Raw genomic sequence first — 14151 nt, 5'->3', positions numbered from 1 at the left:
CGAGCCAAAGAGATAGCTACTAAAAACAGAACTTTCCAAGATAAAAGCTTGATATCTATGGAATGCAAAGGTTCAAACGGAACCCCTTGAAGAACTTTAAGAACTAAATTTAGACTCCAATGGCGGAGCAACAGGTTTAAACACAGGCTTGATTCTAACTAAAGCCTGACAAAACGCCTGAACGTCTGGAACATCAGCCAGACGCTTGTGTAAAAGAATAGACAGAGCAGAGATCTGTCCCTTTAAGGAACTAGCTGATAATCCCTTTTCCAATCCATCTTGGAGAAAAGATAAAATCCTAGGAATTCTGACCCTACTCTATGAGTAACCCTTGGATTCACACCAATGAAGATATTTACACCATATCTTATGATACATTTTCCTGGTGATAGGCTTTCGAGCCTGAATCAAGGTATCAATGACCGACTGAGAAACCACGTTTTGATAAAATCAAGCGTTCAATCTCCAAGCAGTCAGACGCAGAGAAATTAGATTTGGATGTTTGAATGGACCTTGGAGTAGAAGGTCCTGCCTCAGTGGCAGAGTCCATGGTGGAAAGGATGACATGTCCACCAGATCTGCATACCTTGCAAGTCCTGCGTGGCCACGCAGGTGCCATCAAAATCACTGAAGCTCTCTCCTGCTTGATCTTGGCAATCAGACGAGGGAGGAGAGGAAATGGTGGAAACACGTAAGCCAGGCTGAAGGACCAGGCGACTGCTAGAGCATCTATCAGTGCTGCCTGGGGATCCCTCGACCTGGACACGTAACAAGGAAGCTTGGCGTTCTGACGAGACGCCATCAAATCCAGTTCTGGCTTGCCCCATAGTTGAATCAGCTGGGCAAATACCTCCGGATGGAGTTCCCACTCCATCACTAGGCCGATCATTTCCATACACTGGGCCACTGACGGCTGAGAAGTGGAATGAAGAATACGACAGGAAGTTAGAAGCTTTGAGATCCTGACCTCTGTCAGAAAAATTTTCATTTCTACTGAATCTATCAGAGTTCCTAGGAAGGAAACTCTTGTGAGAGGAGAGAGGGAACTCTTTTCTCTGTTCACTTTCCACCCGTGAGACCTCAGAAAGGCCAGAACAATGTCCGTATGAGACTTGGCGAATTGAAAAGTCGACGCCTGAATCAGAATGTCGTCTAGGTAAGGAGCCACCGCTATGCCCCGCGGCCTTAGAACCGCCAGAAGGGACCCTAGAACCTTTGTAAAGACTCTTGGCGCCGTGGCTAACTCGAAGGGCAGAGCCAAAAACTGGTAATGCCTGTCTAGGAAGGCGAACCTGAGGAACTGATGATGCTTTCTGTGAATCGGAATGTGGGGATAAGCATCCTTTAAGTCCACAGTAGTCATATATTGCCCCTCCTGGATCATAGGGAGGATGGTTCGGATTGTCTCCATCTTGAAGGATGGGACCCTGAGAAATTTGTTTAGGATCTTGAGATCCAAGATTGGTCTGAAAGTTCCCTCTTTTTTGGGAACTATAAACAGGTTTGAATAGAAACCCTGCCCCTGTTCCTCTCTTGGAACTGGGTGGATCACTCCCATAACCAGTAGGCCTTGAACGCAACATAAGAATGCCTCTCTCTTTATCTGGTTTGCAGATAATTGTGAGAGATGAACCTTTGAATTCCAGAAGATATCCCTGGGAAACGATCTCTAGTGCCCAGGGGTCCTGGACATCTCTTGCCCAAGCCTGGGCGAAGAGAGAAAGTCTGCCCCCGACTAGATCCGGTCCCGGATCGGGGGCTACTCCTTCATGCTGTCTTAGAGGCAGCAGCAGGCTTCTTGGCCTGCTTTCCTTTGTTCCAAGTCTGGTGAGGTCTCCAGACTGGTTTGGACTGGGCGAAATTTCCCTCTTGTTTTGCATTAGAGGAAGCCAAAGCTGCGCCACCCTTGAAGTTTCGAAAGGAACGAAAATTATTCTGTTTGGTCCTTATTTCATTGGACCTATCCTGAGGAAGGGCGTGACCTTTTCCTCCGGTAATGTCAGAGATGATCTCCTTCAGGCCAGGCCCGAATAGGGTCTGCCCTTTGAAGGGGATGTTAAGAAGCTTAGACTGACCAGGACTTAAGCCATAGCGCCCTACGCGCCAGAATGGCAAAACCTGAATTCTTAGCAGTTAGCTTGGTTAAATGAAAAACGTCGTCAGAAATAAAGGAATTAGCTAACTTAAGAGCTTTAATCCTGTCTAAGATATCATCTAACGGGGACTCCACCTGTAGAGCCTCCTCAAGAGACTCGAAACAAAAAGCCGCTGCAGCAGTAACTGGAGCACTGCATGCAAGAGGCTGGAGAATAAAACCTTGATGAATAAAATTTTTCTTAAGGAGACCCTCCAATTTTTTATCCATAGGATCTAGGAAAGCACAACTATCCTCGACAGGGATAGTTGTACGCTTAGCTAGGGTAGAAACAGCTCCCTCCACCTTAGGGACCGTCTGCCACGAGTCCACTTGGTCTATCCCATTCCTTAGTAATAATTTCCGAAAACCTCTTAGGGACTGGAAAAACATCAGTGTAAACAGGCACTGCAAAGTATTTGTCCATTTTACACAATTTCTCTGGAATTACAATGGGGTCACAGTCATCCAGAGTCGCTAAAACCTCCCTGAGCAATAAGCGGAGGTGTTCGAGCTTAAATTTAAACGCTGTCATTTCAGAATCGGACTGAAGTAAAGCCTTCCCTGAATCTGAAATGTCACCCTCAGATAGAAGCTCCCTTGCACTGGCTTCGGAGCCTAGTGAGGGTATATCGGACACATCGGACACAGCTATTAAAGCGTCAGAAAGCTCTGTATTTGTTCTAGCCCCTTTGCTGTCTCGCTTTCCTTGTAACCCTGGCAGTTTGGACAATACCTCTGTGAGGGTAGAATTCATAACTGCTGCTATGTCCTGTAAGGTAAACTAATTAGACGCGCTAGAGGTACTTGGCGTCACTTGGGCGGGAGTTATAGGTTCTGACACATGGGGAGAGCTAGATGGCATAACCTCCCTTTTGTCAGTCTGAGAATTCTCTGGTGATAAATCTTTAAAAGCCATAATATGGTCTTTATAGTTTATAGATACTTCAGTACATTTGGTACACATTCTAAGAGGGGGTTCCACAATGGCTTCTAAACATATTGAAAAAGGAGTTTCCTCTATGTCAGACATGTTTAACAGACTAGTAATGACACCAGCAAGCTTGGAAAACACTTTAATAAATGTGATACAGCAATTAAACAAAAACGGTACTGTGCCTTTGAGAAAAAAACTAGCACTGAAACTGCAAAACAGTGTTAAAATGTAGTAAAGACTTCGAAATTTTTACAGTGTGAGTAAGGGACTAAAGCAACATCGCACCCACTTGCAAATGGATGATTAACCCCTTAGCCCCCAAACCGGATTTAAAAAACAGTTAAGCACCTTGCCACAGCTCTGCTGTGGCTCCTACCTGCCCTCAAACACGATTAGGGAAGAAATAAGACCTCTATAGTGATCCTCTGATTGCAAGAGGACTCCTCTAGGGAAGCTGGATGTCTCAGTCTGAAAGAAACTGCGCAACAGAAGCGCGAAAATAGGCCCCTCCCACCATGTACTCAATGTCAGAGGGGCCTTAAGGAAATACTCCTAGCAGTACATGACTATGCCATGTAGAAAACTAGGCCCCCAACTAAAGACTTATCACCCTCAGAGAAAAAAACGTCCCATTTATGAAACATATAAACGTTTTGCCACTAATTAATATGAGTATGAAGATGAATATTACCCCAGTTTGTAAGCATGATCCCAGTCGTTGCAAAATCACTGCATCTAGCTTACCTCAATATACACAAGGGTCTGACAGCATTTTCTAGACTTATCCTTTCTCTAGAAATAAAATACTGAACATACCTCAAAGCAGGTAATCTGCAGACAGCTCCCCCAACTGAAGTTATCCCATACTCTTCAGTTATGTGCGAGAACAGCAATGGATCTTAGTTACAAACCGCTAAGATCATCAACCTCCAGGCAGAACTCTTCTTCTAATTTCTGCCTGAGAGTAAAACAGCACAACGCCGGCACCGTTTAAAAAAAACAAACTCTTGATTGAAGGCAAAACTACACTAAGTCACCACATATCTCTTTATACTTTCTATCTTGTCGAGAGTTGCAAGAGAATGACTGGAGGTGGGGGTTAGGGGAGGAGCTATATAGACAGCTCTGCTGTGGGTGTCCTCTTGCAACTTCCTGTTGGGAAGGAGAATATCCCATAAGTAATGGATGAACCCGTGGACTGGATACACCTTACAAGAGAAATAAATGATAAATTGGTAACTGGGCGTAATGCTAAGGCAGACTCTAGGAAATGCAACCAATACAAGCAAATTTAACACTTTTTTAAAAACATGAAGTGAGAGGAATGTAAGGTCAGACTTCCCCAATTTTATGTGCACTTTGCATTAATAAATGAGAGGATTCAGTCATATGCAGATTTATAGGCACAATTTTAGGAGAATTGCTTTGATAAATCCTGGTCGTACTAAAATACCATTAGATATATGTAGAAATATTTATTTATGAATATACGTCTATGTGAAGAACATTGGAATGTGAAACATTCATATTTTCATGCTGTGTTAGCACACATGAGAATAAGCGATCGTGTTTGCATGCGAGTTTTAACTTCGTCTTTTGCTCTCGTCGTGTTAGTGAGAGAGCAAAAAGAGTTTACTTTCAACTCATAATACGAGTGGCAACCAGGGGAGCATAAAAAGCATACTTCTAGGGCAGTTAACCTTGACTTCTATCTTAAAACACACACAAATAACTGACAATACAATTCTTAATATATCATAGAAAATATTTTAGAACCATATCAAAAGCCAAAACAGATTATTCCCAAAAGAGACAAAACCTAATGCAAACCAGTTCTTTACATTTTCATGTTTTACTTTTGAGAACAAAAATTACTTGTATCTAGAAAGGAAATCACGCCCAAATCATTGCTGACCTTTCAAGGAATGTTTTTACACACTGCCGAGCATCCTAATGTAAACATGTTGTTTTATATTTATTTTGGAGCAATTACAAGAAGATACATTATTGGACCAAATATGTAAAGCCAGACTTTTTTTTTTAAAGCAAAGTCTCAAATATTTTTTTTTCAGGGTACCATGTTATGTTCAGAGCAAACAGAGCGGTGGGAAAGATATTTCTATTTTGTTACTGCCAAGCACAACTTTATTTCACATCAAAGGGTTGTTACACTTCACATGCTATGATTATTAACCAAAAGCACACAAACTAAGATGAAACCTAGACATTTTTGGATGAGGTCAGGTTTATAAAAGGCAACAGACTCACTGAGGAAGTGTTAAATTCAAACTTTGAAACAAATGAGCTGCAATGGTATTACACCTAGCCTTACTTAACCACTTATACAAACCTAAGTGAGATCACCATAAAGCAGCTTCATTTTATCTGTACCTGCAATACTAACCTTTGGAAAAAGGTTAAAGGGACAGTCAAGTCCAAAAAAACGTTAATGTTTTAAATAGGGCATGCAGTTGTAAACAACTTTCCAATTTACTTTTATCACCAATTTTGCTTTGTTCTCTTGGTATTCTTAGTTGAAAGCTAAAACTAGGAGGTTCATATACTAATTTCTTAGACCTTGAAGACTGCCTCTAATCTGAATACATTTTGACCACTAGAGGGCATTAGTTCACATGTTTCATATAGATAACATTGAGCTCATGCACGTAAAGTGACCTAGGAGTGAGCACTGATTGGCTAAACTGCATGTCTGTCAAAAGAACTGAAATAAGGGGGCAGTCAGCAGAAGCTTAGATACAAGATAATTACAGAGGTAAAACATGTATTATTATAACTGTGTTGGTTATGCAAAACTGGGGAATGGGTAATAAAGGGATTATCTTTTTTTTTAAACAACAAAAATTCTGGTGTTGACTGTCCCTTTAACTCATATTTCTTGGCCGATTGCCACAGTACAATAGGTATGCTCTTCAATAAAAAGATTCCAATTTTTTTTTGCCCACAGAGGTTGAAAAATGTATTATTCCAAATCAAGAAGCCAGCAATAATATTGAGAAGCTAGACAGAGTAAATTAAAAACACAAAAGCAAAGTATTCCTAAGTGCGTTCTAAAATCCCTGTGGGTGCATATTTAGTCACTGCACTGTTTGCCATTTTCAAGCATTTATTTTACTGGACAAGCTGGGCAGTACAGCCAATCAATCAATGAAAGAAAGAGGGCGCTGCTGGCACCTCTTCTTCAGCACTTGCTTTCTGTTAGATGTGTCACCCTTCAGAACTGCGCTTGCACGATTCAACAGAAAAGCAGCAATAAATGCAGAGGTGCCAAGAGTGAACGCTTTTGTTTTGCAATGGAGTGGTTGGTATGCAGTGCGCCTTTTAAGGAAGTGCCTATGTTCAGTCTGTAATGCTTTGTGACCCCATGCGGTAAGCACCAAATTGTAGCGTTACAGAGACCTATTACACATTAGCTTTTACTGCTTAATCAAAATCTTGCTGAGGATGGCTGTAATTATGTTTACATGTAAATAGTGCAGTGTCCATATGATAAATACTTTGTTTTGCAGGAAATGCATTTTTAAGATATCTTTGCCAGTCACCAGAACCAGTTAATAAAACATCTGATCAAGTATGAAGTTAAATTGCTTTAACTGAGGGCAGTAAGATGGAAGAAAGTTCTCTTGTACCATAAACGTTTTTTTTTTTAATTTATAAGGAACTTATGCACGGTTTTCAAGAACGCCATATAAACGGAAAATCAAAATGTTACACACTGGATTACAAAAAAACAACTTTTTTTTTTTTAAATCTTGTTTTTCATAAATGTCACTTTTCATTAAAAATTACAGCTGATCTGCGCAAGATCTTTAGTGATATTACCGAAAAAAGTTAAACATAAACTTGGATTAGCTTTAACAATAAATTACTTCAGTTTAAAAAAAAAAAAAAAAAAATGGTCTGGTTTATTATACATCAGAATTCAAGATGTCAGCAGCTACAAAACAGTTTCACATTATTTGAATATGTATGTGTTGTGCATGGAGGGAGGGACGACAACAGAAGAGAGGAATGAATAGATACACTCACCTTGTGCAGAATAAACTAAATCCATAACTGAATCATGGTGCCAATGGAGTGAGGAATATGTGTATTCTTGTTTGTGGTTGAAATTTCTCCTTTTAGGGACAAATAAAAACTAATTTAATACCAAATCAAACATGGTAGAACAGTAAAATGCTAATAATCATAAAAAACAGAATTTATGCTTACCTGATAAATTACTTTCTCCAACGGTGTGTCCGGTCCACGGCGTCATCCTTACTTGTGGGATATTCTCTTCCCCAACAGGAAATGGCAAAGAGTCCCAGCAAAGCTGGTCACATGATCCCTCCTAGGCTCCGCCCACCCCAGTCATTCGACCGACGGACAGGAGGAAATATATATAGGAGAAACCATATGATACCGTGGTGACTGTAGTTAGAGAAAATAATTCATCAGACCTGATTAAAAAACCAGGGCGGGCCGTGGACCGGACACACCGTTGGAGAAAGTAATTTATCAGGTAAGCATAAATTCTGTTTTCTCCAACATTGGTGTGTCCGGTCCACGGCGTCATCCTTACTTGTGGAAACCAATACCAAAGCTTTAGGACACGGATGAAGGGAGGGAGCAAATCAGGTCACCTAAACGGAAGGAACCACAGCTTGCAAAACCTTTCTCCCAAAAATAGCCTTCGAAGAAGCAAAAGTATCAAATTTGTAAAATTTGGCAAAAGTGTGCAGTGAAGACCAAGTCGCTGCCTTACATATCTGGTCAACAGAAGCCTCGTTCTTGAAGGCCCATGTGGAAGCCACAGCCCTAGTGGAGTGAGCTGTGATTCTTTCAGGAGGCTGCCGTCCGGCAGTCTCATAAGCCAATCGGATAATGCTTTTAAGCCAAAAGGAAAGAGAGGTAGAAGTCGCTTTTTGACCTCTCCTTTTACCAGAATAAACAACAAACAAGGAAGATGTTTGTCTGAAATCTTTAGTAGCCTCTAAATAGAATTTTAGAGCACGGACTACGTCCAAATTGTGTAACAAACGTTCCTTCTTTGAAAATGGATTCAGACACAAAGAAGGTACAACTATCTCCTGGTTAATATTTTTGTTAGAAACAACTTTCGGAAGAAAACCAGGCTTAGTACGCAAAACCACCTTATCTGCATGGAACACCAGATAGGGCGGAGAACACTGCAGAGCAGATAACTCTGAAACTCTTCTAGCAGAAGAAATTGCAACTAAAAACAAAACTTTCCAAGATAGTAACTTAATATCTATGGAATGTAAAGGTTCAAACGGAACCCCTTGAAGAACTGAAAGAACTAGATTTAGACTCCAGGGAGGAGTCAAAGGTCTGTAAACAGGCTTGATCCTAACCAGAGCCTGAACAAATGCTTGAACATCTGGCACGGCTGCCAGTCTTTTGTGAAGTAAAACAGATAAAGCAGAGATCTGTCCCTTTAGAGAACTTGCAGATAATCCTTTCTCCAATCCTTCTTGTAGAAAGGATAGAATCTTAGGAATTTTTATCTTGTTCCATGGGAATCCTTTGGATTCACACCAACAGATATATTTTTTCCATATTTTATGGTAAATTTTTCTAGTTACAGGCTTTCTAGCCTGAATCAGAGTATCTATTACAGAATCTGAAAACCCACGCTTTGATAAAATCAAGCGTTCAATCTCCAAGCCGTCAGTTGGAGGGAAACCAGATTCGGATGTTCGAATGGACCCTGAACAAGAAGGTCCTGTCTCAAAGGTAGCTTCCATGGTGGAGCCGATGACATATTCACCAGGTCTGCATACCAAGTCCTGCGTGGCCACGCAGGAGCTATCAAGATCACCGAGGCCCTCTCCTGATTGATCCTGGCTACCAGCCTGGGAATGAGAGGAAACGGTGGGAATACATAAGCTAGGTTGAAGGTCCAAGGTGCTACTAGTGCATCTACTAGAGTCGCCTTGGGATCCCTGGATCTGGACCCGTAGCAAGGAACCTTGAAGTTCTGACGAGACGCCATCAGATCCATGTCTGGAATGCCCCATAATTGAGTTATTTGGGCAAAGATTTCCGGATGGAGTTCCCACTCCCCCGGATGGAATGTCTGACGACTCAGAAAATCTGCTTCCCAATTTTCCACTCCTGGGATGTGGATCGCAGACAAGTGGCAGGAGCGATCCTCCGCCCATTGAATTATCTTGGTCACTTCTTTCATCGCCAGGGAACTCCTTGTTCCCCCCTGATGATTGATATATGCAACGGTCGTCATGTTGTCTGATTGAAACCTTATGAATTTGGCCTTTGCTAGTTGAGGCCAAGCTCTGAGAGCATTGAATATCGCTCTCAGTTCCAGAATGTTTATCGGGAGAAGCTTTCAGGGATTCCCAGACCGCGCCCCAGCCCACAAGACTGGCGTCGGTCGTGACAATGACCCACTCTGGTCTGCGGAAGCTCATTCCCTGTGACAGATTGTCCAGGGTCAGCCACCAACGGAGTGAATCTCTGGTCTTTTGATCTACTTGAATCATCGGAGACAAGTCTGTATAATCCCCATTCCACTGTCTGAGCATGCACAGTTGTAATGGTCTTAGATGAATTCGTGCAAAAGGAACTATGTCCATTGTTGCAACCATCAATCCTATTACTTCCATGCACTGTGCTATGGAAGGACGAGGAACAGAATGAAGTACTTGACAAGAGCTTAGAAGTTTTGATTTTCTGACCTCTGTCAGAAAAATCCTCATTTCTAAGGAATCTATTATTGTTCCCAAGAAGGGAACTCTTGTTGACGGGGACAGAGAACTTTTTTCTTTGTTCACCTTCCATCCGTGAGATCTGAGAAAGGCTAGGACGATGTTCGTATGAGCCGTTGCTTTTGACAGGGACGACGCTTGAATTAGGATGTCGTCCAAGTAAGGTACTACTGCAATGCCCCTTGGTCTTAGAACCGCTAGAAGGGACCCTAGTACCTTTGTGAAAATCCTTGGAGCAGTGGCTAATCCGAATGGAAGTGCCACAAACTGGTAATGCTTGTCCAGAAAAGCGAACCTTAGGAACTGATGATATTCCTTGTGGATAGGAATATGTAGGTACGCATCCTTTAAATCCAGGGTAGTCATAAATTGACTTTCCTGGATGGTAGGTAGGATCGTTCAAATAGTTTCCATTTTGAACGATGGTACCCTGAGAAATTTGTTTAGGATCTTCAGATCCAAAATTGGTCTGAATGTTCCCTCTTTTTTGGGAACTATGAACAGATTGGAATAAAATCCCATTCCTTGTTCTCTTATTGGAACTGGATGTATCACTCCCATCTTTAACAGGTCTTCTACACAATGTAAGAATGCCTGTCTCTTTATTTGGTTTGAGGATAAGTGAGACCTGTGGAACCTTCCCCTTGGGGGTAGTTCCTTGAATTCCAGGAGATAACCTTGAGAAACTATTTCTAGCGCCCAAGGATCCTGAACATCTCTTGCCCAAGCCTGAGCAAAGAGAGAGAGTCTGCCCCCCACTAGATCCGGTCCCGGATCGGGGGCTATCCCTTCATGCTGTTTTGGTAGCAGTGGTAGGCTTCTTGGCCTGCTTACCCTTGTTCCAGCCTTGCATTGGTTTCCAGGCTGGTTTGGGTTGTGAAGTATTACCCTCTTGCTTAGAGGATGCAGAATTAGAGGCTGGTCCGTTTCTGCGAAAGGGACGAAAATTAGGCTTATTTTTAGCCTTAAAAGACCTATCCTGTGGGAGGGCGTGGCCCTTTCCCCCAGTGATGTCTGAAATAATCTCTTTCAAATCTGGTCCAAATAATGTTTTACCTTTGAAAGGAATGTTAAGCAATTTTGTCTTGGAAGACACATCCGCTGACCAAGACTTTAGCCAAAGCGCTCTGCGCGCCACGATAGCAAACCCTGAATTTTTCGCCGCTAATCTAGCTAATTGCAAAGCGGCATCTAAAACAAAAGAGTTAGTCAATTTAAGTGCTTGAACTCTGTCCATAACCTCCTCATACGAAGATTCTCTACTGAGCGACTTTTCTAGTTCCTCGAACCAGAAACACGCTGCCGTAGTGACAGGAACAATGCATGAAATTGGTTGTAGAAGGTAACCTTGCTGTACGAAAATCTTTTTAAGCAAACGCTCTAATTTTTTATCCATAGGATCTTTGAAAGCACAACTATCTTCGATAGGAATAGTACTGCGTTTGTTTAGAGTAGAAACCGCCCCCTCGACCTTGGGGACTGTCTGCCATAAGTCCTTTCTGGGGTCGACTATAGGAAATAATTTCTTAAATATAGGGGGGGGAACAAAAGGTATGCCGGGCTTTTCCCACTCTTTATTTACTATGTCCGCCACCCGCTTGGGTATAGGAAAAGCGTCGGGGGGCACCGGAACCTCTAGGAACTTGTCCATCTTACATAATTTCTCTGGAATGACCAAATTGTCACAATCATCCAGAGTAGATAACACCTCCTTAAGCAGTGCGCGGAGATGTTCTAATTTAAATTTAAATGTCACAACATCAGGTTCAGCTTGATGAGAATTTTTTTCTGAATCTGAGATTTCTCCATCAGACAAAACCTCCCTCATGGCCCCTTGAGATTGGTGTGAGGGTATGTCAGAACAGTTATCATCAGCGTCCTCTTGCTCTTCAGTGTTTAAAACAGAGCAATCGCGCTCTCTCTGATAAGTAGGCATTTTGGATAAAAGATTTGCTATGGAGTTATCCATTACAGCCGTTAATTGTTGCATGGTAATAAGTATTGGCGCACTAGATGTACTAGGGGCCTCCTGTGTGGGCAAAACTGGTGTAGACACAGTAGGGGATGATGTAGTATCATGTTTACTCCCCTCATTTGAGGAATCATCTTGGGCAATATCATTATCTGTGGCATTACTGTCCTTACTTTGTTTGAACACTATGGAACAATTATCACATAAATTTAAATGGGGAGACACATTGGCTTTCATACATATAGAACATAGCTTATCTGATGGTACAGACATGTTAAACAGGCTTAAACTTGTCAACAAAGCACAAAAAACGTTTTAAAATAAAACCGTTACTGTCTCTTTAAATTTCAAACTGAAAACACTTTATTACTGAATATGTGAAAAAGTATGAAGCAATTGTTCAAAAATTACCAAAATTTCACCACAGTGTCTTAAAGCATTAAAAGTATTGCACACCAAATTTCAGAGCTTTAACCCTTAAAATAACGGAACCGGAGCCGTTTTTAAATTTGACCCCTATACAGTCCCAGCTATATGCTTTGCTGAGACCCAACCAAGCCCAGAGGGGAACACGATACCAAATGACGCCTTCTAGAAGCTTTTTTAGTGATTCTTAGATCCTCACACATGCATCTGCATGCCTTGCTCTCCAAAAACAACTGCGCAGTAATGGCGCGAAAATGAGGCTCAGTCTATAACTAGAAAGGCCCCCAGACTAAAAAAGGTGTCCAACACAGTGCCTGCCGTTTTTTAAACGGTCCCCAAGATTATAATGCCAATTATTAGCTAGAATCTGCATAATATGCCCCAATAAAGCAATCGTTTTAGCCCATAAAAATGTCTACCAGTTTTTAAGCCCTTTTTTAAGCCCTTTATTCTTTTATGTTTGACTAAGAAAATGGCTTACCGGTCCCCATGAGGGGAAATGACAGCCTTCCAGCATTACAAGGTCTTGTTAGAAATATGGCTAGTCATACCTTAAGCAGAAAAGTCTGCTAACTGTTTCCCCCAACTGAAGTTACTTCATCTCAACAGTCCTGTGTGGAAACAGCAATCGATTTTAGTTACTGTCTGCTAAAATCATCTTCCTCTTACAAACAGAAATCTTCATCCTTTTCTGTTTCAGAGTAAATAGTACATACCAGCACTATTTTAAAATAACAAACACTTGATAGAAGAATAAAAACTACATTTAAACACCAAAAAACTCTTAACCATCTCCGTGGAGATGTTGCCTGTGCAACGGCAAAGAGAATGACTGGGGTGGGCGGAGCCTAGGAGGGATCATGTGACCAGCTTTGCTGGGACTCTTTGCCATTTCCTGTTGGGGAAGAGAATATCCCACAAGTAAGGATGACGCCGTGGACCGGACACACCAATGTTGGAGAAATGTATATACAATAAATATTGTTTTAATCTCCAGTTTTCAAACAGATGTCTAAGTACTGACCAAAACTACTTTTTAAATATATTTCTATTTAGGTTTAAAAAAAAAAAAAATGCTAGACATATTGCAAACTATTGTGTAGTTAAACACCCCATATAAAGCCCAGTGCCGAGTAGTATGCCAGCAAAGTAATATTTTAAAGTTTTTATCAAACCGTTATTTTTGTAATCTATTAAACATACAAGATTTGATCACATAGATTGCGTGATTTTGTTTGTTTATCAAGCGTTTACATAAAAACTTTGCTCCAATCTTAAACACTTAACCCCCCCCCACCCCAACATGAAGGTGTTAAGGAACAATAGTATTTATAATTATCATTTGTTATTTCTAGAGCGCCAACAGATTCTGCAGCGATATAAACAAGGTCTAAAATGGAAGGTAGCATTTATGGGACACAAATGGGTAGAGGTCCCTGCCAAGAGTTGCACTGCTGTGGATCAGTTCGAAGATGGGGACAATCTGGAGAAGTCCTGGAAATGGGAATTTGAAGAGGTTTAAACAAAACAAAAAAAAAAAACAAAAAAAAAAAAAGAAGAAAGAGGAAAGGAGGTCATGTGCAGAGCGAAGGGGACAGGAGAATATTTGGAGATGAAGTCAGATATAGGGGAAGTAGTGTTAATTAACGTGAATGTTAGGGTCAGGATTTTGTGTTTCATTCTGGAGATTAGAGAAAGCTAGTGAAAGGATAGGCAGAGAGATGCAACAGATGAGCAGCGACGCGTGAGGAAGATCAGGCTGGTAGAGGCATTCATTATGGATTGTAAACGAGATAGACAGCAAGACAGCCAGAGTTGCAATAGTCAAGGCAGGAAATGATGAGAGTGAATTACAATCTTAGTTGTGTCTCGTGTGAGGAATTAGCCAAAGACTGGCTGTGGGGAGTGAAAGAAAGATCTGAGTCAAGTGTGA

The 14151-nt window shown here is 41.4% G+C and overlaps 1 protein-coding gene across 1 annotated transcript in view; it reads right to left on the bottom strand.

Annotated features, from left to right (window-relative positions):
- WDR75 (WD repeat domain 75) overlaps positions 1 to 14151 on the bottom strand; it is a gene marked incomplete in the record, with an annotated part of 145005 nt that overhangs the window by 91074 nt on the left and 39780 nt on the right. The window contains 1 exon segment of the mRNA XM_053698601.1: positions 7119 to 7207. Within this exon segment, the coding sequence (XP_053554576.1) occupies positions 7119 to 7207 (89 nt within the window).

The sequence above is a fragment of the Bombina bombina genome, chromosome 1 (genome assembly GCF_027579735.1).
Source record: "Bombina bombina isolate aBomBom1 chromosome 1, aBomBom1.pri, whole genome shotgun sequence".
NCBI classification, from domain to species: Eukaryota; Metazoa; Chordata; class Amphibia; order Anura; family Bombinatoridae; genus Bombina; species Bombina bombina.
Note: the sequence above shows the minus strand (reverse complement) of the source record. Positions and strands in the feature narration are given on the sequence as shown.